Below are 24,668 nucleotides of genomic sequence, written 5' to 3'. Positions count from 1 at the left end.
TCGCTGTGGGGTGCTTATCTTTACCTTGCATCGTGAGATGATCTGCTTCTCTGTGTTGCATCGTTTTGCATCGTGAGTTGATCTGCTTCTCTGTGTTGCATCGTGCGTTGATCTGCTTCTCTGTGTTGCATCGTGAGTTGATCTGCTTCTCAATATTTCATCTCCAGTTGACATACCACTGTCAATTACGCATTACGCCGCTGTGCACCGTAAATATATATACTCATGGACATGGTTATATGCGTTTACCACGACATCAAATTAGGCTGTAGCGCTCAGCAAGACGTCATGTGGTGCAGGTATTCATGTGTGGATCACAGCTCCATGCATGACGAAAGAAAGCGAGTTTATGTTACTGTTTTTGTGGAGGAAGTCACGTGTGAGCTGTAAAGCCGATGAAAGTTTTCTATCCACATTTCTCGCTACATTCAGAAGTGAGCCGCAAACTTGCGTGGAGGCCAGCTGCCAGATTGCTAGGTTTTGCCACGGCAACAATCTTTCATCGTGAAACAGATAGCTATTCTTTCATTTGTTAGTTCTTTTAATTCTCTTGTTTTCCATTTCGATCAATAGCTTTCGGTTTGACAATTATTCGATAAGAAATATGTATGAATCGAAATATATTATTATGCTAGTCTCTCATATATTTTTTTTATTACGCTAACGAATTCATTTTTTTACTTTTGCCATGCATTGCTGAAATGTTACTTCAACATATATTGATATTAGTGCCAGGTTATCATCCATATGTTTGCCATAGAAGCCATCAATAAAATTTGGTTGGGAGATCCTGATTGATGCTAAAGTGAAAATTAAATTTCTGTTCCGGCGTCCTACCTCAGATTTCACAAGTGATCGCTCATCCAACTTAACCCCGTACAACATAGCAATTTAAGCTCCCAAATACTGTTCTTCCATGACACATGTAAATAAAATTTTAAATCTCCCTTAATTTATATTGTATTAGCATTTTTAATAATTATAGCCGCGCTCAAGGCGGTCATACCTGCAGCATTTTTGATTGAACCTGCATGGTCTTACGACGCATATCTTCTCATTCATTTCGTTGAGATAGCTGCTCCATCTCTTCGTCTAGCCGTTAGATTTTCGGTCCATGATAATTTAAATTCAAGTGACTTTAATACTTTCGCTTGAAAGGTACACTACTTCCTGCTTGAAAATAATCTTTTTAGCGCATTTTCTCATTTATGGAAAAAAGGCGCTATTGTGCTCGTCATGTCCGTCCGTCTGTCTGTCCGTCCGTGACCACGTTTTCGCCGACGAGAAAATGCGCTCTCTGTCACTCAATGCAGTGAGTACCGAGTTATATTTTTTGCATTAATGTTTCCTACCGTCAAACTGCGTTTTCCCCGTATGCTTGGGCCACTTTCATGCCATTGTTCCAATCTTGTGGCTTCTTTGTGCCATTTGCATTTCGACCTTTACAGCTCGACCGCCTACACGGAGGCAGCGTGCAAGTGTGCCAGGCACTCACTACAGGGTCCGCCATATTTATGGCAACGGATGTTTGCTATATAAAAATAAATTGGTTTCTAGGAGACTTTTCTTATACAATGAAGCTTAATGTCATCTATTAATTCATCTATTTTATATTACAGAAGTCTAAGGTGTCTAAATTTACTATTACTTATGGCAGTAGAAAGACATGCAATTGTAACCCTACAGGCAAAGGGCGAGAGTAATTCAGTCATTGCAAAAGGCTCCAAATTCGTCGTGAAACTGTGTGGAAGGTGGTAAAAAATTCAAGGAAACTGGTGAAACATGCAAGCGACCTGGTCAAGGAAGGAAACGAAGTGTCTGAGGGAGAAGTAAAAACACGAGGGAGAAGTTGAGGAGAAACCCTCGTCGCTCAGCTGCAAAATTGGCTGCAGAAGCAGGAGTCAGTCAGACATCAATGCGTAGCGTCCTCGAAGATGACCCCAAATCCTCCCCTTACAAGATGCAAACAAGGCATGAACTAACAGATCGTCATGAACGAATGAGGCTCGAAAGATGCCAGCACATTCTGGATCTCATTGAATATGGCACGCTGCCCAACTTGGTGTTCAGTGACGAGAAAAAAATTGACATTGAACAAAGCGTTAACCGTCAAAATTACAGAGTTTGGAGTCGGGATGGATCTGTGGCAACCAGAACAGCAACACGACGTCAAAATCCTATGTCCGTGATGGTTTGGGCTGCGGTAACCGCCACTAGGAGGTACCCACTCGTTTTTGTCCCCTCAGGAGTGAAATTGAACTGTCAGCAATACATTACGGACATTTTGGAAGCTGTGTTGTTACCTTGGGCCCGTATCCACTTCAACGGCTCCCCATGGAGTTTTCAACAAGACTCTGCCCTATCACATGGCTTAACCACGACCCAAAACTGGATTAGGGGTCACATCCCAGCGTTCATTAGCAAAAATGAATGGCCCTCAAGAATCCCTGAGTTGAATCCTCTCGCCTTTTCTGTGTGGGCTATTATAGAGAGTAGGGTCTGCAGAACACCTCATGATTCCTTGGATAGTTTGAAGTCTAAATTGACACGAGAATTGAATTGACACGAGAATGGGACTTGATCCCTCAAGAAATGCTGCGTGTCTCCTGTGAAGCTTTCCCGCGTAGATTGGAGGCTGTCATTAAAAATAAGGGTGGTCATATTGAATAAATATGTCTGAGAATTGTTTAGTTACTTCTTGGCTACTAGCTCATCCAATAAAAAAAAAAAATAACTCAGTACTCACTGCACAGAGAGCGCATTTTCTCGTCGACGAAAACTTGAGGTCACGGACAGACAGACGGACATGGCGAGCACAATAGTGCATTTTTTCCATAAATGAGAAAATGCGCTAACAATGCACCTGTTTGTTTCGTTGAGAAATAACAAAAAACATGCGTTGCCATAAATATGGCGGACCCTGCATATTTATACAGAGAAGCCGNCATAAATGAGAAAATTCGCTAACAATGCACCTGTTTGTTTCGTTGAGAAATAACAAAAAACATGCGTTGCCATAAATATGGCGGACCCTGCATATTTATACAGAGAAGCCGATATTTCTTCAGTGTATATTTCTACACTATCTTTATACATGGAAGCCGCGACCGTGAGGTCGATCCAGGCTGCTTGCGTAGTACATTACAAAATTTACGCAATCGTTCCTTATAATTTTCAAATCTTTGAAGCTGTTTGGATTTCATAGTTGTTGTTATTATAATTCTTGCTTTGCAATGAAATGTACATGTCGTCTTGCGTTAATGTAAAGTTTTCCAATCAAATTATTTTTTTCTGTAAAAAACGTAGAAATTTTACAAATTTTTTTCTCGTGAGCGTCACGACGACAAAGCTCCCAATAAAATTGAGTTGTTACCTGCAGTGCCGGGTGTTGCATGCAGTGCTGTGATGCTACACTCTCACCTCATGCGGTGCTGTGATGCTCCACTTTCACGCTATGCTGTGAGCGAGCATGGACACAGCACTTCATAACGTTAAGCTCATTTCTGAATTTTCGCATTTACCGGAGTCTCGTAATGGCTTCGTCTGTTAGTTTCTAAAAACTCATATTTATCGACCGCTTCTTACATTGATGGTTATTGCCTTTACAGCAGCCGGTGCGGAACTTTCGTCATCATATTTAATGTTTTGAACTACTCGACGTCGAGCAGGTGGTTAACATCATCTCATGTTGTGGACGTGCATCATTTACTCTCTATAGATATAGAAATGTACCGACAATCCATTGCTTGTCACATTTTGAGACCATAATTTATTTGTGGTGTGCATGTATTCCCCTCGTGCAGAATAATTAACGTATTTATTTTTAGTTCGTAGGACGAATCTGCGATGTAATGGAAATTTTGTGAGTTCTGTGAGGTATTGAATTCTCATCATGTATTTAATGCATGACAATTATTTTTTTCCGAAGTGATTACATAAATACAAATACATACATGAGTTCCCCAATTATTGGACCTTTCATAATTGGTAACTTTTAACTGTCAAATAGTCTTTGTTATTTGTATAGCAAGGAGGTCAAAAAGCCTGTGCAGCCCTATCACGGTGAAATGTTTACATGTATAATACGTATATCAGAAAGTTGCCGCAAGAAACAACGATTTGATCATGTGCGTGATTCAGCGTGTTGATAATTGTAGTGTTGGTGGCTGCATGTAGCGTCTCGTAAACGTCCATGACGTCTCCAGACACTGACTGGATTGCGATGCATTCACCTCGATAGTGAATCCTGAACTATAGAGCGCTTCACGCGTCAAGCCTTCACACGATCACAAGTGCCTAAAAAATGCGCACAAACCCTTCAAGTTCCTGTGTTGACTGATAGCGTAGCTTTATATATTAAATCCTTCGTAAACGCATATTTTACGAAGGATTACGTAAACATAAAGCACAGATAGCTGTGCTTTATGTTTAGTAAATATGTTTAAAATGCATATGTTCTGATGGGTTTGTTTTCATTGCAGTGTGCTTGCCGCGGCAGCAGAAGAATGTTTTCCTGTACCCGCCTGAGGCCGGCGAGCCCGGCAGGCAAGAGCGCTCGGTGCGCGGGCGGCGGCGCGCTGTTCCTGCAGCAGCGCTGCCAGTCCTCAGACACGCTGCCTCAGGACCAACCTCCTCCTGCACCCAACCCCCACACCCTCGCCCAGCCTGACCTCACCAGCCTCTTTATTGACATCAGGAAGGTGAGCCTCCCCCCCGCAGCCTCTTGCAGCCTCTTCATTGACATCAGGAAGGTGAGCCTCCCCCCCCGCAGCCTCTTTATTGACATCAGGAAGGTGAGTCAAATTGGGTGCAAAAATTCAGCTTCCCGAAGTGAAATTGAGATTATTTTTTGAGATTCGAAATAATTTCGTAGTCGATGTCAGCAAATAATCTTCCCCATCAATCTAAGGGTAAAAAATGCCTCCATGTTTACTAATGTGTCATGAAAGCATATGAAAACAATACGTATAGGTAGATTAACTCATTCTCTCTTCCATTCAGTCTCTATATATATATTTTAGTAATAGTTCTAGTATCGAATTGTGTGATTAAGATCAATTGAGATTCATCTTATTGTGACTTAAGAGGTCATTAAGACTTTTTCTGCTCTTTTTGTTCTGTAAATATTTATCTTCCAAAGCAGTAGCCAGAGACAGCGGTCACATGTCGTAGCGTCGCTGTTGACACGTGTCGTTTGTGTGAGAGCATCGCTCACCAGCTCCACATTTTACCCCAGAATTATTCCCCAACCCAAATTATTTGTCCGCCCATCCCCAGCTAAAATGTTCTTTATCTCTTTTGTACTCTTATGAATGCTCATTATCCTATGATTATTAATCGTTCTTATTTGATTAAGACATTTTCCCGGCCTGCCTACATAAATTCTCTGCATGCTACGCAATGCAATGGTATGTTGCCGCAATGCAATGGTAGGTATTTACCATTAATCTAATGATTAGCCATTTATTAGTAATTTCATGTCACCTGTGCGGTGTAAGGACCTGACGTTGATGTTAACTCCATCATTCCCGTACGCAGGCGCTGTACAGCGACCGTAAAGAGCTGGAGGAGATCGCGTGCTATTACTTCGATGGTCAAGGCAAAGTGATACGTCCTGTGATCACCGTGCTCGTCGCTCGTGCCGTCAACAAACACATCTCTAAACAACACAGGTTAATGAAACTTATCATGTTCAGTTCTGTTCTAATGTAATTAGGAAGTTATTTTTCGGTTTACTAAGTTTAGATAAGTTGACTAAGTTACCACTGACATGTGTGAACTTTTAATGAGACGAAGCATCGAGAGAATATTAAGAGTGGCAGTTTTAAGAATGGCCAAAGAGTCTCTTGACTTCGATACTGTGAGCGCATTTCCAATTTATTTCATTTTTAATAAGCAAAGTTCATCACTTTGTAGCATCGTATAATTAATTATGCATCAAACTTTTATAAAATAAATACGTTTGTAACTTCCGTGTAATGGTTCTCTCATACTAGGTACGGTACGCAATTATAGTTGCCGACTTGCGTGCCGAGGGGCTGACTAATATTCCATTACGGAAGTTGAAGAGAAGGCGCGATATTTCACTCGTTTTTTCACCCTGTACGTAAAAATATGTGCCTTGACAATAGTTGCTATGTAATACCCAAGCATGTATAGCAACAAGCACCTCAATCTTGGGTGATTGAAGAAAAAACTACTGTTATGTTTTAATTAAAATAATGTTTATAAACTCGTACAATCAATAAATAAACAAGCGCGAGTAGGGACATGCTCTAAATACCGTGAAGTTGGCTCCGTGTTATGCGTGAATGTGACGCTGAGCTCACGTTGTTCAGGCTGCTGAGCAGTCAACTGGAGATTGCGAAGGTGACGGAGATGATACACACGGCGTCGCTGCTGCACGACGACGTCCTGGACATGGCGGACACAAGGCGTGGCAAGCCCTCTGCCACGCAGCGATATGGACAGCGCAAGGTAAAGACAAGAGTTCTGTTTATTATGGCTATCCATTCAAATCATGGCATTTATTATAGAATTCAATTCAAATCATGTTTTCTGACCATCAAAGACATGTCATTTATAATAATTATTGCTTTTTCGATCTGGAATCTAGGAACGATCTTGAGCTCAAAACAAGAAAATCTCTTAGAAATGAATTCATAATTGAAAACTTCGCCAATGCTTGCACTAATGTTTCATTTGCATCTTCTGCATTACGTTTCAATAAACAAATTGAAGAATTTCGGTGAAGGCCTGATCCCTACCTACTCATTCATTTTGAAGTTATGGCTAATTTGTAAAGCTCGTGGTCATGCAATCATTTCATTTTTGATTTTCGTTGTTTGTGTGCTGGCCATATGACTCGCTCGCCTGCGTGGCCTTTTTTTCGTTTTCGTTGGAGTTTTCTGACTCTTGCGTCTGCTATTACTGACCATTGCTTTTACTGTGCAGGTATTGACAGACCTCGTGCAGGGCGAGTTTATGCAGTTGGGTTCTAAGGAAAAAGAAGACGAGCGTTTCTCGCACTATCTGGACAAGAGCTTCAAGAAAACCGCTTCTCTTATAGCCAACAGCTGTCAAGCTGTAAGTATGAAGTAGTTTACTTTGATCATATTTACCAAGCGTTGCATCATTCATAACCAAAGCTGACGTCTGATGCAACTATCTGTCTTAGCATCGAACATATGATGCCTTATGTGTATGAAGTGCTCAATGAAGCAGCTGGAATGGATAAGAAGTACAGTATGAGATTTATAGTATGAAGGTGTGTGTGTGTAAGCGATTGACAGACTGACTGATCTAGTTATTGTGGGTTGGATAAATAAGTGGTATTTGATGCGTGGAATAATAGTTAGGAAACATTATTGCACTAAGGAGGCTACGAGGGCAGGAGTGGATGCAAAAAATGTATGGAGGTTGAAAGAGTTTTCAGGAACAGAATGGTTTCAGGTAGAACCAAAAAGCAGAAGATAATTGTTGTGGATGAAGTGATACTGAAAGAAAGCTCACCTAGCTTTCATCGGCATAGGAAAAGCGTATAACCGAGTTAATGGTTATTGTCCCTAATTCTCACCGAAATTTGTATCAATTAAAGTTATGTGATGTTTTTGAAACGCATGTATGTGCATACGCGAGACGAAATATAGATGTGGAGACATGACTGATTTAGGAGCGTGAGAGGTGTTCGACAAGTGTGTATCTTATCTCCGCTTTTATTCAGTCTTTAGACCGAAGAGATGGCTACTAGACTCAGAAGAATAGACGTGTGAGGAGGACACTAAGATGCCATCAAGCTCATGACACAGTGATTATGAGTGAGAACGGGGAGGATCTTAAGAGTATGACAAGGATTTCAATGAGCACTCCAGTTCTGCTGAGATTCTGGTATTTGGGCATGGAACAGCTGAGCATGTGGACTAAGCGTGGCACCTGGACATGGACAAAGTAATAAACGGTTGATGACGGCGATGGGCGCAAATGTTGAAAAATGAAAAAAATAGAAAAGAGAGCGAACTAATATGGGTTAAGGTTGAGTGGATAGAACAAATAGCTTCCAGCTATATGTATGAAAGAGATGACCAAAAATGAATGTATTCATGATGGAATTAGAGGAGAGGACCTAATGTTTTGTGTGTGAGAGTAAATGCCTCCAATGTGAATGTACGGACGTATAAGTCTAATGAAAGTAGACAAGATGTGCGTTTCATGTGTGATGTATGTAAGAGAGAAACTGTGGAACACCTGATGATGGAATGTGAAGCTTATGAGAAGGAAAGACTGGAAATGATGGGAGTGATGCTGGATGAGAGGGGTGAGGGTGTTGGCGTAATATATGTGAGAACAGGAAATTAATTATTAATTAATTAATTGAGAGGATTAATGGATTGCAATGATGGTGAGCCTGTCAATGAGAGTGACTGCAGCCATGACAGAGAGTGGAAAGCGATAGTTGGATAGTGTATGGAGAGTGAGGAAGAGGAGCAGACGAGAGAGAGTTGCAGATTCGGGCTTTTTGTAACGACAAAGGACCGACTTTTTCCTAACAGAGTGGCCAAATAAAAAATAAAAGAGTTGCCTTAATAAAATGACAAAGCGACCTCTTTTCTCAGGTTGCTATCCTGGGTGGCGCGGACAAAATGGTGCAGCAAATGTGCTACCAATATGGCCGTAACGTGGGGATTGCCTTCCAATTGGTGGACGACTTCTTGGACTTCGCGGCCTCTTCGAACATCGTCGGCAAACCCACGGCCGTCGACCTCAGACTCGGCATGGCCACCGCGCCCGTCTTGTTCGCTTGTGAAAAGGTCAAGAACCTTAATTTAATTCTTACGATCAATTTGTTTTGATGTTCTAAAATTTTGGTCTGTTCCTCTGACGCCATAACAGTAACGAAGCGTTTAATTTATTTGCAAATTAACTATTGCCGAAATATATTCGAACTTATCTTTTCATTCGACATCGTTAGAAATTCTTGTGTTCATGCCCGTTATACTTTGCTTTTGATTTTCGTTCATAAAAACCGTATCCTCGTGGTACAAACTCGGGGGAAATGTTTAATGTTACCTCTTGTTGCCAGTTCCCCGAGCTGATCCCGATGATCTTGCGCCGGTTCAGCGAGCCTGGCGACGTGGAGTTTGCCATGGAATGCGTGCACCGCAGCGACGGCCTCCAGCAAACCAAACTCCTGGCAACCCAACACTGCCTACACGCCATCTCCATGCTGCAGCAACTGGCGCCTTCCCAGGAGAAGCTTGCACTCATAGCCATCACTGACAGGGTCATCAACAGGATCAGATAACTGCGTCTCAAAGTTAGGGTTTGTGCACATTTTATTTGAAAATGTCAACACCGAGATCAGATAATGGTGTTCCGCAAACGAACTACTTTGTGCTTACTGCCACTGAGAGTTGTTAGCTCCGAGATCAGATCGTATCAACCTAGGGCTACGAACACAGTCACTGACAGGAAGCATTCTCTGGGGCCAAACTCTCGCTCTAATATGTTTGCAATGACATCTAGTATATCCGATCTTCAGTTAAGCTTAATTTGCGTTTGAAGTTCTCGGTGCACATATCATTTGGTTTCCTTTTTGGTGGGCTTGCAAGTATTTATTCTAACTCATGCTACCTAAATAATATACCTGACAAGATGTCATCTCGGAATTATGTTCACCGATATTCTGTCCATGCATTTGCAGTTCAATATTGCAACTGTTGCAGAAACTGCTGAAAAATAACGTGCGGGTTCTGAAACTTACGCTGACGACGCTGACCTACTGAAGTTAGATTTCTAAGTAAACAAATTAGCTTCATGTTCTTTTTATTATTGTTTAATTTGGCAATTTTTAACCATTCAGCTGGGGAATCGTTTATTTGTCAACGAAGTTGCATAAGAAAATTTTTCCCGAATATTTTTTTTCCCGAATATTTGTATGTATTTCACGCATTTTTTTCGGCAAATGTGCGAAGTACGATGAAATCATGTGAAAGATGAGCAAGTAAGTTATTCGGCTTGTGTTGAGACGAGGACTCTTAAGGAGATTAATTGCGTGCGTTCCAGGTCGAAAAAATTCTTCACTCAGACTTTTGTTGCCGTCACAAGTTTCGATTATTCTATAAGGACGCAGAAGAACGCTTATTTTCCATGTTACTCCAACAGATAGTGATGGGTGTAGAATTTTTTGTGTAGTTTTTATACAACAATGCCACTCGATTTGAGAAGACGAAGTTGATAATTCGCATCAGCTGGCTATTCGTTTCATCACTGCGCTCTGTTGTGAATCGACTCATTTACGTTCTGTTGTGAATCGACTCATTTACTTAAAATTCAAATACTATTTCAGGATTCTCGTATTACCTTCTAATAATGTTTAGTTTACCATAGCTGTGTACTTAACAGGCAATATACGAGATTTACTTTAGTTTTGAAATGCAAAAAAACTTGATTGTTCGGACCAAAAATTGAAATGTCCTCTCCTCGCCGAGCATGATAAAATTTTCTAACTTGACAATTCTCTGTACAATTTTAAAGTGTTTCGCCGGACTCACGATAAGATAATTACTTTGCTAGAATATTTAGACGACCTGCTCGCTATTGCTTGGTGACGTTCATTGTGAGAACGCCAAGCTGAGTCAAGTAGTTGAGCGCAGCAGCTTGTAAATAGTGCACGCAGCGATACTTCCTAGAAACTGTCTTCTGTGACCCACAATGTTAATGACTTACGTGCTGTTTTGTTATGTAGTTTATCAATAACCGACTCTTACGTGAGAATGGGGCTTGTGTGGCCTCTTCAATCACAAGAGAGCTCAGGTCAATATCAGAAAATTTACAAGTTCCATGCCTAGAATTTATGGCAATGCGCTGCAGAGTTCTTCATACTTTGCAGGCGTAGTTTTGTGGGGTATAAATTCATTGCTAATGTGTTCAATAATGCGTCAAGTCGATGTAAATGATGTGGCGCAAGCTAGGCTCATTAGCAGCACATGTTTGACGATTCTCTTTCGTAATGGCGCCGTCATTTTTCGACGTGAACTTTGGTTGTGTTTTGACTATGAAATATTTATCGATCCGAACCTTTATATGACTTATACTCCGACACTCAACTGTCCCTACTACGTAGCGCTTACTTCAGAAATGCTGCCAGAACTTTCATTGCAGCAATGCAAATTGTATACTGCTTCAAATTTAACACGATTTCCGAAGTTAGATCAATTATTAACAGTTCATATTTTTTTAGCTCAAGGAATATCACATAACTTCAACAGAGAATTATCCCAACATGCGTGCAAGTATTAGATATAGTTCAGCAACAATTGGACACGTAATTATTGTTTAAATAGTTTTTATCTTGTTTTTGCTGTAGATTTTTATGCGTTACTCCATTTGTGATTTCACCATTTTTTGACAGCTTACCGATGGTCCGTGTAATTTAGTAGGTAGTCTACCTGCCGTGCGAGTTGTACAGTGAATGCCGTGTCGTGTGTGGGTGTTATGTAGTCGTGGCCCGTCGACCATGGGACTATTTGTACAGTTGTTCTACGAGGAACTTCGCGGGGAAACATATTTCTAATAAAGTATATTCTTCTATGGATAAATTTCAGATACCTCCCATGAGAAGACTTGCTGCTTTCAGGTTCGGAATTATGATATTTCTATAACTCAATTTCTGTACGCAATATTTTGTACATATTGGAAAATCGTACTCATGTTTTTTTTTTATAAAGACGTTGAATGGGTCACTAAAAGAATTTATATTGATAAAAGTTGCCATGATTAACGCAACAGATAATTTTCGAGAAACTGAATATTTAATTTTTAACTGGATGTGTATACAGATTTCTATCAATAAACTTAAATGGAAAGAATCCTTTCAACTATTCATGCAAAAAATTACTCGTACAACATTGATCAAGCAAAGAATAATTTATTTCATTTGTCTAATTATAATAATTATAATATGACAGAAACATGGTTATGCAATTTGTGCACAGAAGCTAGCTACTGCCACAGTAGGCAGCTACGGATAAATGTCTCGCGTCATCAAAAAAGCCCCCGTAAACTGAAATTGAGTATTAATCAAAGCTTTTATGCAATACGCATGAGACACGACATCAAAGAGACTACTCGGGCTCACACCTGTCGTCACTAAATTCACATTTTACCGCCCAGAGTAATTGAGGAGATTAATATAACTGGCGAAAAATAAAAATATACAATTGTGGAGGTAAAAGTCATCACGGAAAATCCATAAGAAAACTTTTAAATTTTACTTGACACACGAAGCATGCAAAGCAACACTAACTGGAATAGCAGCAAGTATAAAATTCATGAATTTGAGAGATAACCGAGCACTAATTACCTTTCAGTATTCCAGATAACGCACAAAAACCGAACCTTGACGGATCGTAATAATTCAATTTATATTCTACTAAGGTCCGATTCTAAATTTAAAAGAAACGTTGGCAAAAAAAATTATGTCAGATGTAAACAGGTGACGAAGAAATCAGCTAATAAATCAGTTCTCATGAGCAGATCCGTGCTCATCAGTGTCACTACTCGAGCTGGAGCTCGAATCAGAGTCACTGTTTGAAGACGAAGAACCTGACATGGAAGAACTTGAACTACCAGATGTCCTGCTCTTGCGTCCAGGATTTAAAAGCTGTTGATGTTCTTGACGAAGCTTCCTGTTTTCTTCTTGTAACTTGATGAGTGACGACTGCAGGCTGTCCAGCAGAACTGAAGGACGAGATGCAATTTTGTGTTCCAAAGTAGCACACCGACTTTCCAAATGTATGATTGCAGTTTTGAGCTCCACCATGGTGCTGTTCATGAGACTTTCCTCATGAGAAGACCGATATAAAGTTTCAAACTCAGCCTGAGAATAAGCATCTAAAAGATCACATTTAAAAGACTCATCTTCGGCAGCTGAAGAAACGTTATTCGAGTCAAAGTTGAAAAATAAATTTGAGTCTTCATGATTATCCATAATGAATTGTGTGCTGTTTTCAGGAGCACGAGGAACTTGTGAGCCAAAAGGTCGGAGCACTGGACAAGGTAATTTTTTAGTGCGCCTTTTCTTTTTCTTCTTGAAGCTGGAACGCTTCTCTCTCCTATGAAGGTGGCTGGGTCTTTTAAAGCGATCGTGGTGGAGGTAACGTGAACTCGGATAGCGTCTGCGGCCAGGGTGTTGGCAATATCGAGTTTCAGTCGCAGTGGACACTTTTAAATCAATTCCTTTAGGTAATTTACTGTGCAAACCAACACTTCTCAACACTTTTATTTGCGCCTCTACACATTTAGGAATTTGTGCATCACCATCAATACTTTTAAAAGATAAATCTTGTCCATTCAGGGATTTTGATGATGGAAGTCCAATTTCTTTGTTGGTTGATGCACCGCAAGATGCCACTGGATTCGAGAGAGTTGGTGGGATTTCTTTGTTGGTTGATGCACCGCAAGATGCCTCTGGATTAGAGAGAGTTGGTGGAATTTCTTTGTTGTTTGATGCGCTGGAAGATGCCACTGGATTCGAGAGAGTTGGTGAGATTTCTTTGTTGGTTGATGCGCTGGAAGATGCCACTGGATTAGAGAGAGTTGGTGGGATTTCTTTGTTGGTTGATGCCACTGAATTAGAGAGAGTTGGTGGGATTACTTTGTAGTTTGATGCGCTGGAAGATGCCATCGAATGGGAGGGACTCTGAGTTGAGTTCGTCATTATTTGTAGTTCGTCATTAGGTGCAGTTTCTGGTACACAGCCATCAGCTGATGAATCCATCTTATAGCTCAGGCCCCAGTCCAGTTATTCTGTAATGGAAGATAAAAATTAATGCTTAACACAAAAAATGAAAAATGCATCAACTGAAATTCCATTTATGAAATCCACATTGAAATAAAATTATTTTGCAAGTGATGCATTAATCTTTGCCACCTCACATGATGTCAGGCAAAACTGGTCATTTCTGTCTTGCCTAAATATCATGCCAATCTTTCATGTTAACAAAAACAAGACAATTCTCTTTAATATCCAAGAAATTGTCCTGGCTGTATGATGGGCCAAATGTACAAATTAGTTAATATCTGCACCAGGTCACACTTGGTTAAATGTATGACTGTATGTACATCATTTTCCACAATTTACTTCTTTGGTTTTCAATGAACAACAGCATTAACTCCAAGATGTAAACATTAATCAAGAATCAACACTGAGTGACCTGGTAATCAAAATCGCTAGGCCTTTTGTATGAAATGTTCTAAAAACTGGTCACATTGTGACAGTTTGGAAAGGAAGTTCCCAAGGTCATTCATCTTCTCAAGTGTATCTTGTATGGAATAATGTTAAAATAAAAATCAGTCAATTAAAATTGACAATTATGCATTACTTTCTAATGATATTTGGATAAATGAAATAATTTTCAATTATAATTTAAAGAGAGGAAAAGAGTGAAGGTCTTCCATCCCTTATCAACATATATTGCAAATTTATTATTAAAAACACATTTTATTCCTATGTACAATGACAAATCCAATTAAACAAATGTATTCTTAAATTATCAATAAATTGCTTGAGTGCAGAACAAAACATGACACAACTCAACTTGACAATTGACAACATTTCTCTGAACAACAAGAGATATAAATTGACAACTTTATGGCTGTTATGTAAAAATTGCATGTAGAAATGAGCCATTTAATTGAATGCAAGAAGCTAAATTAATGATTAAATTAAATGGCAAAGTAGAACAGTCCACAGGAGATAGTTCCACTCTTGTTGTAGCTCAGCTGACCAGGCCTGATGCCATTTCTTAGGAGGGTGGCCACGGACATGAGGCACCCAAACGTGGACAAAATTGTGGCCATCATGGGTAAACCTATGGCAAGAGGTGGAGACAATGGAACAGGAAGAAGGATGGAAAAAGTCTTGGAATGGGTATGTGCAAAAAAAAAAATCGCTAAAAAATTTATGAAGTATAAATGTATACCTATACTTCTTATAAGATAAAAAACAATGCAAATTATTACATAGATATAAATGGTAGATACTTATTTTTTTCAATTTAAGCAGAAAGTGGAGCCAGGTTTTGTCATTTCATAGGCACATTGCCACTTCATATTCATATTATAAACAAACATTCAAAACAAGAAACTGCACAAATCACACAAGAAATTAATAAAGATAAAGTCTTGTAGCAGTTAAAATCATTGTAAGTCATATATATATATACAGTGTTTGGGTGGTATTCTTCACAAACCAGATTGAAGCAGCCTGGCAAATTCACATTCAAATATAGCTCTGACATTGTTTTTGGACTGAGAAGTAAGGCACATAGCCAAGAAAACTATGTAATGTAGAGAGCATGCACATTGCACAAATGGTGTTTCTGAAAATCAAAGTTAAATTCATGGAAGCCTCAATGGATTTACATAGCAAAATTTTCATTCACTTTCTCACTTTCATACCAACGTTTACCAAGGAATTTAAATAATACCAGGGGTAATTTGGGAGCGTTTTTTTTTGTGTCTGGCACCTTAAAAATAGCATATGGAATTTCATTAATCCCATACAATAGCCCTTGGAAAGATGTTTAAAATGAGCCAAAACTTGTTTATGAAATTTTTAATTGGAAGAAGTTATTAACATGTTCAAATTTGGCCCTTATTCCACCATTTGATGTCAACAAATTTTTGCATGTATATACAGTATGCCTATTTTGGGCATGATCATGCTGCTAAACTATTAAATTTGTCATAGAGGTATCAACTCTTGTGTCATTGATGGTAGTTGAATTTTTACCTCTTAAACTCTGCCCTGTTAGACCCACTCCAACCCAGTCATTGCATCAGTTCCCCTTATAAACCTTTTCAGAATTACACATTGTAGTTCCAATATCCCAATGGGAGATACATGATTTCAGTTTCAAAGTTGTAGGTACTTTTCAATCTTCCTTGTATAGGCTCAAGTCTGGAAAATTTGTGACCAGTGCAACCTGACCTTAACCCTAATTGCCACGGGTTTTTCTGTTATGCTACAACCTTGGCTGCAAATGATTTCTGCACTCATTTCTGTCAAATGTCAAGTATTTGTTAGGTTGTTTCCATTTTAAATATGCTGCGCTTATTTTACCAGGCATTAATATAGATTGTTTCCTATCAAATGCAGTCTTCAAACTCACAATTGTGAACTCAAATCCACTTTTAAAATTACGAGAATGAAAGGACCGAATTTCTGGTCTCTAGCAGAGCCATTTCCGTGTACAACAATTCCAACCGCTTAATATTGTGGTGATGCTATTAGTGGTGAGGAGACTGAAAGTTATTCAAGCGTGCGCGTGACTGAAAACATGTTGTTGCCGGGAGGCATCTACCCATATTTTTCACCCAACCATCTTCTCTCTATATACAAATTATTGTTGAAGTAATGTTTACTTATTAATTATTGTTGAATGTATGTTTTCTTTCTGTTCTTTTCAGCTATTGAATTGCTGGATCTTGATTTTACAAATAAAATGGTATATCTCTCATCTCAATGCTGTAGAGCTCTTGAAAATAATAAATAAATAGGGAGATAATTTTTCAAGAAGGCATAGTTTGAAAGTTCATATTGATTTGGGTAGGGGGGAGGGGTTCTGGGTGTTACTTGATTTTCTAACCCCCCCTTTTTTTGCACAATATAATCCAAACCATAATGAAATCAAAAAAATAAATTATTGAATTGCTTTATCTTGATTTTACAAATTAAATGGTGTATCTCTCATCTCAATGCTGTAGAGCTCTTGAAAATAATAAATAAATAGGGAGATAAATTTTTAATAAGGCATAGTTTGAAAGTTTTAATTATTCAGCAGAGCCAAATAAGTAAAATTGATTAGAAAAAAAAAATTAAAATAAATTGCTTGATACTGCAGCCCTAGCCTTCCCATTGCCAATTATGTACTTGTATTGAGGGTGTCATCACACATTCTTAGACTCATTCTTGTCCAGTTTAAGCAAGTAATACGCTATGAATGTTATTTTTTTCTAATATATTCATTTATATAAAATAGTCATTATAGTAATTAATTTCAAAATGGCCTTACGCAAAAAGTATTGCATGCAAATCTATGCCATTTGCTTTGTTGAACACGCCTTGTTTGCGGCTTCAAAATGAGTCAGAATACATTACAGGTAAAGTGAATAATTATCTATAAATTTAATTTTTCTATGCAATTTTTGCACATTTTGTTCAAAATTATTCATTTCATACAATATAATACTGTTTTATGCAAAAATTAGAGCAGACACATTGGCACATGCATGCAGTTTAGTGCATTAGATGAGCCTTTTCTGCTGCTGCACAAAGAGTAACATTTTGCAAGTAAAGCAAATAATAATCTATGAATTAAATTTTTAAAGTAGGCTAAACACACCATATTCCGACACATTAAGGACGTACCAAGAAATGAATGGCTATAAAAAAATCACCGTATGCGCAACACAAGTTCTGATTGCTTTACTTCACTCTCAAAACACCACACTACGTGCCAGCAACAATGAAATGTCACAAACTGTTGCCATGTTTATTTAAAAGCCTTTAGAATTAAAATCTACAAAATCCCTGAATTCCCATGCTGTGTGTGACAAAATTTGGCATATTGTGAGACTAATTCCAACAGCGCTTAAAACTCTTACTAATTCGGAATTCCAACGCCCTGTGTGAGCTGTATCAGAATACGACACAGCTTGGAATGAGCTTAATAAAAAAATTTCAATTTTTCAATTAAGCTTTTAATTAAGAGCTATTAAGCTTTTAATTAAGAAAATTTTAATTTTTCAACACAGCTTGGAACGAGCTGTGTGAGTCCAATTCCAAGCTGTGTCAGAATCAATTTTTATGTATCTAAAACCATCTCTTAACTTAATCATCTATTAATTTATTTACCACTTAAAATCAGCAAATACATGTATACTTAAAGGATTCCTAATATATTCACAGACTTATTTAAAAATCTCAAACCATAATATTCTTTCTACACAAACAGTTTATCACTATTTGGTAGAACAAGGTTAATTATCAACTTTGACACGTGTTTCGATGTTCTCACAAGATGACTTGGACTTTCGCTCTGAGGATCTTAACATTTTCCCACCAGACCTAGCGTTTTGCAGGAATCTGGTGCTGGTGGTGCGCAATAGTATGACGTCACTATTTCAACCATCTATGCATGTGTGAAACTAGGTAAGACAAAGCTTAATATAAAGGAAAAAAATTGAGAAGTGTCGGAATTACCCACGATGTTGGAATATGGTCTGTTTACCCTAGTAATCTTGTACATTTTGTTAAAAAAATGTTAAGTCTATATAATTTTGATATTGCATGGCACAAAAACTAGAGCACGCACATCTACATGCAGTTTGCTATGCTAAATGCTTTTTTCGCAGATCGCAGCTACTGAGCTACTTATTGAGCCTAAAAAACAAAAGAGCCACAATTTTCAATTTTTGACTAAGACACTCTTTACTTTTTACAACACTTCTCTTTAACTTCACTTCTTGTTTGTTTGTTTGTCTGTCTGTCTGTCTGCTACAAATCTTGTGATCAAAATTTAATACACTTCTACTTATCCTATCGATCTGAAATTTTGCCCACTTGTGTAAAGTTGGAGACAATGCATGAATCAAATGTCAAAATAAATGATTTAAAAAATTTTAATTTTTTTTTAATATTAAAAAAAAATTGAAAAAATAATTTTGCCAGCTACAAATCTTATAAGTGATATTTGACACACTTTTACCTGTCTAATTGCTCTGAAATTTTGCACACTTGTGTGACGGTCTCTTATACACATCTAGATGTGTATAAGAGACAGCAGTACAGGTAATAGTCATAGTACAGGTCATAGTCATAGTACAGGTCATAGCCATAGTATAGGTCATAGTCATAGTATAGGTCATAGTCATAGTATAGGTCATAGTCATGCTACAGGTCATAGTCATAGTACAGGTCATAGTCATAGTACAGGTAATAGTCATAGTACGGGTCATATTCATAGTACAGGTCATAGCCATAGTATAGGTCCTGTCTCTTATACACATCTAGATGTGTATAAGAGACAGGTCTCTCTTTGGATCTCAATATTTTCCCACTAGATGGCCAAGACCTAGTGTTTTTGCAGTATTTCGACACGCAAATGTATGACGTCACCATTTCAACCATCAAGGAATGCATGGAACTAAAACAAAGCTTAATATAAAGGAAAAACTAAAGAGGTGACGGAATTACCTACTATGACGGAATGAGAAAATGCAAATCCTGTCAAATTTTTGAAGCCCGAACAAACAATGAAAACATGAAGGTTTGGTTATAAATTTATATCATTATATTGCTGGTCCGCTGGAAACATTATTATGCCAGTGTACTGCGAAATATCCAACACAAAGCTTAAAATGTAATAATTTATATCATACACATTTAAAAAGTAAAAACATGAATCGTGAAGTTGAGCTTACCTTCAAGTCCTTAAGTAACCAGTAGAATGCTCGTTATGGCTTATGGTCATATGATGTAGTGTAGACGTCTCGAGTCTCGACAGCTGAAACACAAGTACGCAAGCCGGAACAAGAACGTTGCAGTCCACCGCTCATGATTCAATCCATGACAAAGTAAAGGAATCAACAAATTATTCACAATAATCACATGGAACCGCTTGCGCTTGCCCAAAACCAAAAGTATTTGCTTCATAAAGATTTGAAGATTAAACATTCTAAATTCTAACATTTCTAAGCTTTCTAATCTTAAGTAGATAAACTACTTTTAAATTAACTTATATTTATATAAGTGATTATTGATGGCTGCCTGTTACTTATAATACTTGTAAATGATCTTCAACTACTAAATACAGCAGCATAAGATTAGTTTGTTTGAATGTCTTTATGCCAATTCTGTTAAATTTTAATCATAAAAAGTTGACGATTTAATATTTTAGCGTCGTTTGTATGTGTGTAGACAGCATGGTCTGACTAAATGGGAATACCCTATCAAGAGGTAGGCGATAAAAGAAAGTACTTCCACTCTAATTAAAAATATCACGTAGTTTCTAATTTCAGCCTTCGGCTGAATTAGCTTCGGTTTCAGCCTCGAAAATATTTGGAAACGTTTTTTAACCTCATCATCTTGGCAACCTGTACTGCGTTGAAGGGTAACTATACTCAGTACTCACCGCAGTGAGTGACAGAGAGCGCATTTTCTCGTCGACGCGACGAAAACATGGTCACGGACAGACAGACGGACATGACGTGCACATTAGCGCCTCTTTTCAATAAATGAGAAAATGCGCTAATAATTACTCTCGGCTAAATAACTACTCGGAGCATAGAAAGAGCATTATTTCGGCAAATCAGCTGAAAGCATTTAGTGAATGGGTAATGAAGAGACAGCTTTTTATAATAATCACAAACGGTGGAACTATACCGATATATACTGAAGTTGTGATGCAACACAAGCGACACCGCACAAGAGTAGGTACAATTGCTGCTCCGCAACTACTGCTTGTGCTTGGAAAGTGATGCTTCACATGGTTGAATCATAGTTCAACCATGGCTGCTTCGTATCTGTGGCTTTGTAACTGCTGCTTCGTAACTGTGGCTTTGCAATAACGGCCTCGAAACCGCTACTTCCTCACTACTGTTCTGCCGCTACCGCTTTGCCACAACTGCCTCGCAACTGCAGCTTCACACATAGAATAGAATAGAATAGAAGCTGTCTCTTATACACATCTAGATGTGTATAAGAGACAGGCCTTACTAGAGTCGAAACCGTGTTACCCTAATCCATCACCACTGAGCACACACAACTTCCGAGTGCACACAACGAGGGGGTAACTCAGCCAAAATGAGCTTACTTCAACTACTGTTCGCAATGTACAAAACAGACTATAAACACTTCCTAAGTGCAAAAAAATAGATAATATAATATAATACAATAAAGTCAACATTTTTGTAATCATTTGGCAATCTAATCACAGTTAAAAAATCTAATAATCTTAAACTAATTCCAAAGAGACCAAACTCTCCATCGTTCACGACTGCCTAGCGCGCGCTATAACGAGGTTAGGAGCAGCTCAACCAATCACGTTGGAGCCACGCCCTGTCTCGTTCCAAGACTACAAACACCACAGCTAGACAAGTTTCCATATTACGGTCGCGAAATAAATATTCGTTTACACATTGCTTAGTCATAAATAAATACATTCAACCATTATTGAATTATATTGTAACGTAATAGATAATATCAAGACTTGAATCTCTTAGTGAAGTTGATCTTCCAAGTCCAGCCAATACTACGTTCTAAAAAAAATTATTTCATAAAATTCGGGTTCCGTCACACACATAAAACATATAAAACATTTATCTTCTCTCCTTTCATTCCACCTGTATGTACGTCCATTCACACCTGGCGCGCCTGCCCTAACACAAAACAGAAGGTCCCCACCTCTATATACCATCATACATACATTCATATTTTGGCATCGCTTTCATCTGATACAGTCTTAGAGAGACCTTTCCCTCCATTCCTTGCTTCCATACCTTCAGCCCATAGTCTTTCACTCGCTCATTTATTTCTCTTTTCCACTCTTTTTCATCCCACTCTATCCCAATCGCACCCCGTACTGTCACCACCCATTCGTCCTTTGACCCAGCGGGCCTCTGGCGCACCCATGCTTCATGCATGCCACACTTATCGCACCACTGCCCGACACTTGCGATTCTACGCGGGTGGGCCGCGATAGCGTCCACAACTTAGTCCTACGCTCCGGCCCTCGATAAGCTTCTCTATTGAGCAGGTCGATTCTTTCCCTCTCTGAGATTGTATCCTCATAGTGCCTATTGTAAAGTCATTAGCGAGTAAAATGTTCTGTATTAACTAGACTTTCATTCCTGTTATAGCCAACACAATAGAAGATCCCGAACCTTCAGGTCTTAATCAAAGATAAACAATAACCAAGCCACCCAGAAAAAGTGGACTTGGACACACATAATGCCTCACCACGACAGCACCATATCAGTTTCGACATGGAACGGACCCTTGCTTGCACAAGTGAGCTGCATGGATTGGCTAATCCTAAGCCATTAATAATTTTATATGATGAGCTGCCTTCCTCTCAATCCCTCTCAGTACCCACATCCGATCTTTAATTTATTTACCAATACCTCTAAGTATATTTTTTGGGTACTACTGTTTACTCAACTGTGACTAACACTTATTACTACCAATAAAGGCGAAATTTGAACCCTATGGTAATTTCGCGACTTCCGAATTGTTTGTTACTTGATTGGTCATCAGTCTGGGCGTCTAAAATCCATCCTGTATCTAAACTTTTGCTTCTCACTCTGAAAATCAGAAAAAGAGAAGTGCTTCTATTCGAATCGCTATTGTTCTCGGTGAGTTTCGTTTATTAATTTCAATCTACACGATATCACTATTATCACAATACCTCACGAGATTGTGGTCAAATTTGATCGACAATTTTTTTTTATTCATTTTGTATGAATTTTTTGATTTTCCAGCATATTTCAATTTAGCTCAGTTACCCCTCAATTTAAATTAAATATCTTTTCCCATACTATTCCACTAATTACCGCTGATAGTTATAAAATATTAACTAAATGCAATATAATAAAATTTTAATTATATTTTTTCATAATTGGGAGCTATTTTTGATATAAAATTGAGCAATATACTTTTTAAGAGTTATTTACATAATTGACATTAATAATGTAACGAGTAATTGAAATCTACATCATCAAGAATTGTGCCAGACTGCAAGGTTCGCGTATTTATTTCGTAATTGTGAACTAACATAAGATTATCGATAGGCTAGCGTAGCAGCAATCCAACGTCTCAGGAGTAGTTATGAATAATACAATCTTATATACATATATTATATACCTCGAATTACATCTTGATTGTACCTTGTATTGCTTTATATCATTGTAGCTGGTGAACTAGAAAAGCGAGGCAAGCTTCTCCGTTTCGTGCTTTCCTCAGTAACTACCGGGACTTTACTGCTTTAATCCGTTACCGCTTTCTATGGAGACTGAATCAAGGAAAAATCCTCGCACCGCTCATCACTCGTTAGAATTTTAGATAAATATATTGCTGTGTTTAATTTAACTCTCCGACTTCCTCTTCCCTGCAGTTTTAGCGGAAGACGAGATGGCGATGAAGAATTGTGACAACGCTCAGTTCACAAGAAAATAAGAGCTTTGTAGGTAATAAGACCATGAACTATATTGTATTAATTAAAGTAAGCTGGCGTTGTTAGAAATCACAGCTAGATTTATATTAAAATTGATCCCAAAAATAGACTTAAAATTATGTAGGGGTCGATTTATAGTTTCCAATATAGTGCAAAAGATTATTCAGACAAACTCACATCCAATGCGCGATGTGACTAAGAAGCTTTGTCGTTAAGTACATCAAGGTTGGTTTCGATACGACGGACTTCAGTGCATAGGGCATTAAAAGATTTGTATTTAATCTCAATTCACCATTCATTTCTAATTGACGAAATTATGTGCGAGTTGGTGGCAGAAATCATACATTTTATCGTTTTAATGGGAAACGGTGAGTTGTAAAATTAGACAGGCCCCTATAGGCCTATACAACATTTATAAAACTGTGTATTTAATCTCGCATGTATTGGATCATAATTAATGAAATTTGGGTTGCATAGATGACTGAAATCACCTATAATAGAATAGAATAGAAGTGTCGGCGTTGAAGAAATAGGCCCATGGCCTGTTGCCGATTCATGAACTTTTCGTGACTTGATTCACATGGGATCCGGCCTTTGGAACCCGATCTTTCCATAGCTGACGATTGATTGAGATAGCTGTTGGACTTATTGCCTGGTCCGTAATTTGCTAGGCATTTTAAGACTGAACATATGCTCCTGCATAGCTTCGTCTGGACTTATTGCCTGGTCCGTAATTTGCTAGGCAATTTAAGACTGAACATATGCTCCTGCATAGCTTCGTCTAGTCTGTTTTTGAAAATGTTCATACTCGGAGCGTCAACGATGCTATCAGGGAGGCTGTTATGACTGAAAATATGACCTAGACTGAAAATATGGCCTATACATTATGATATTTCATAATTACATAATGTAGACTGACAAATGTTACTTGCACATAACATAAAGTTTAAAACTCTCGCCCATGCTGATCACGTCACAAAAACTCCAGCAAGCGCTGCCTTCATAGGTTCGATTACCCGTCCTCTCAACTGATCAATCCAATTATTTATTTGATGATAAAACCTAACAATATTAGTCACTGCAGCCGCAACGTCCGTTTGGCCTTCTTACACTCACGTTCAGACCGAATCGATACTTGTGGTGACTCACCCTCATATACGCTAGTGGGATTAATTACAATAATAAAATGCGCATATATTTCACTGTGAGAATTATTTTATAATGTTGTTTGAATGGGGGACATTAATGATCAAAATGTTAATTTGATGCAAGGAACATTACTAATAAACGTTGATATTGATTGGGAACCTTGCTTCCATCTCTATATACTCAATATCTTGCAGCTCGAAATAAAATTTGCTCTAATATATTTTTCATTAAGTTATAAATGCAAATCTCAAAAGAAACTATTTATCGTGAACAAAAAAACCTCAT

At 38.3% G+C, this 24,668-nt stretch overlaps 2 protein-coding genes across 4 annotated transcripts in view; one reads left to right on the top strand and one right to left on the bottom strand.

The window, feature by feature from the left end:
* LOC108672915 (all trans-polyprenyl-diphosphate synthase PDSS1) overlaps positions 1 to 11,867 on the top strand; it is a 29,786-nt gene extending 17,919 nt beyond the window's left edge. The window contains exons 3-8 of the mRNA XM_047885749.1: positions 4,482 to 4,700; positions 5,539 to 5,672; positions 6,339 to 6,548; positions 6,936 to 7,086; positions 8,613 to 8,807; positions 9,080 to 11,867. Of these exons, the coding sequence (XP_047741705.1) occupies positions 4,482 to 4,700; positions 5,539 to 5,672; positions 6,339 to 6,548; positions 6,936 to 7,086; positions 8,613 to 8,807; positions 9,080 to 9,301 (1,131 nt within the window). The 3' untranslated portion in view covers positions 9,302 to 11,867. The remainder of the gene's footprint in view (positions 1 to 4,481; positions 4,701 to 5,538; positions 5,673 to 6,338; positions 6,549 to 6,935; positions 7,087 to 8,612; positions 8,808 to 9,079) is intronic.
* A 387-nt stretch (positions 11,868 to 12,254) lies between these two features.
* Positions 12,255 to 19,643, bottom strand: LOC108672913 (protein HEXIM1). Of its 3 annotated transcripts, none has more exons than XM_018160672.2 (3): positions 19,486 to 19,643; positions 13,436 to 13,806; positions 12,255 to 13,378 (listed from the first exon to the last, which is right to left on the bottom strand). In XM_018160672.2, exons 2-3 carry the CDS (start codon positions 13,775 to 13,777, stop codon positions 12,518 to 12,520), a joined length of 1,203 nt encoding a protein of 400 aa, XP_018016161.1. In that variant the 5' UTR covers positions 13,778 to 13,806; positions 19,486 to 19,643; the 3' UTR covers positions 12,255 to 12,517. The 3 variants fall into 3 exon arrangements, with proteins under 3 accessions (XP_018016161.1, XP_047741703.1, XP_018016160.1); XM_047885747.1 differs by having other exon boundaries at positions 12,255 to 13,624; positions 13,670 to 13,806; positions 19,486 to 19,640; XM_018160671.2 differs by having other exon boundaries at positions 12,255 to 13,806; positions 19,486 to 19,640.
* Between the last annotated feature and the right edge of the window lie 5,025 nt (positions 19,644 to 24,668).

The sequence above is a fragment of the Hyalella azteca genome, unplaced genomic scaffold, assembly GCF_000764305.2.
Source record: "Hyalella azteca isolate HAZT.00-mixed unplaced genomic scaffold, Hazt_2.0.2 contig2982, whole genome shotgun sequence".
In the NCBI taxonomy this organism is placed as follows: Eukaryota; Metazoa; Arthropoda; class Malacostraca; order Amphipoda; family Hyalellidae; genus Hyalella; species Hyalella azteca.
This window is presented reverse-complemented; position numbering and strand designations above follow the sequence as displayed.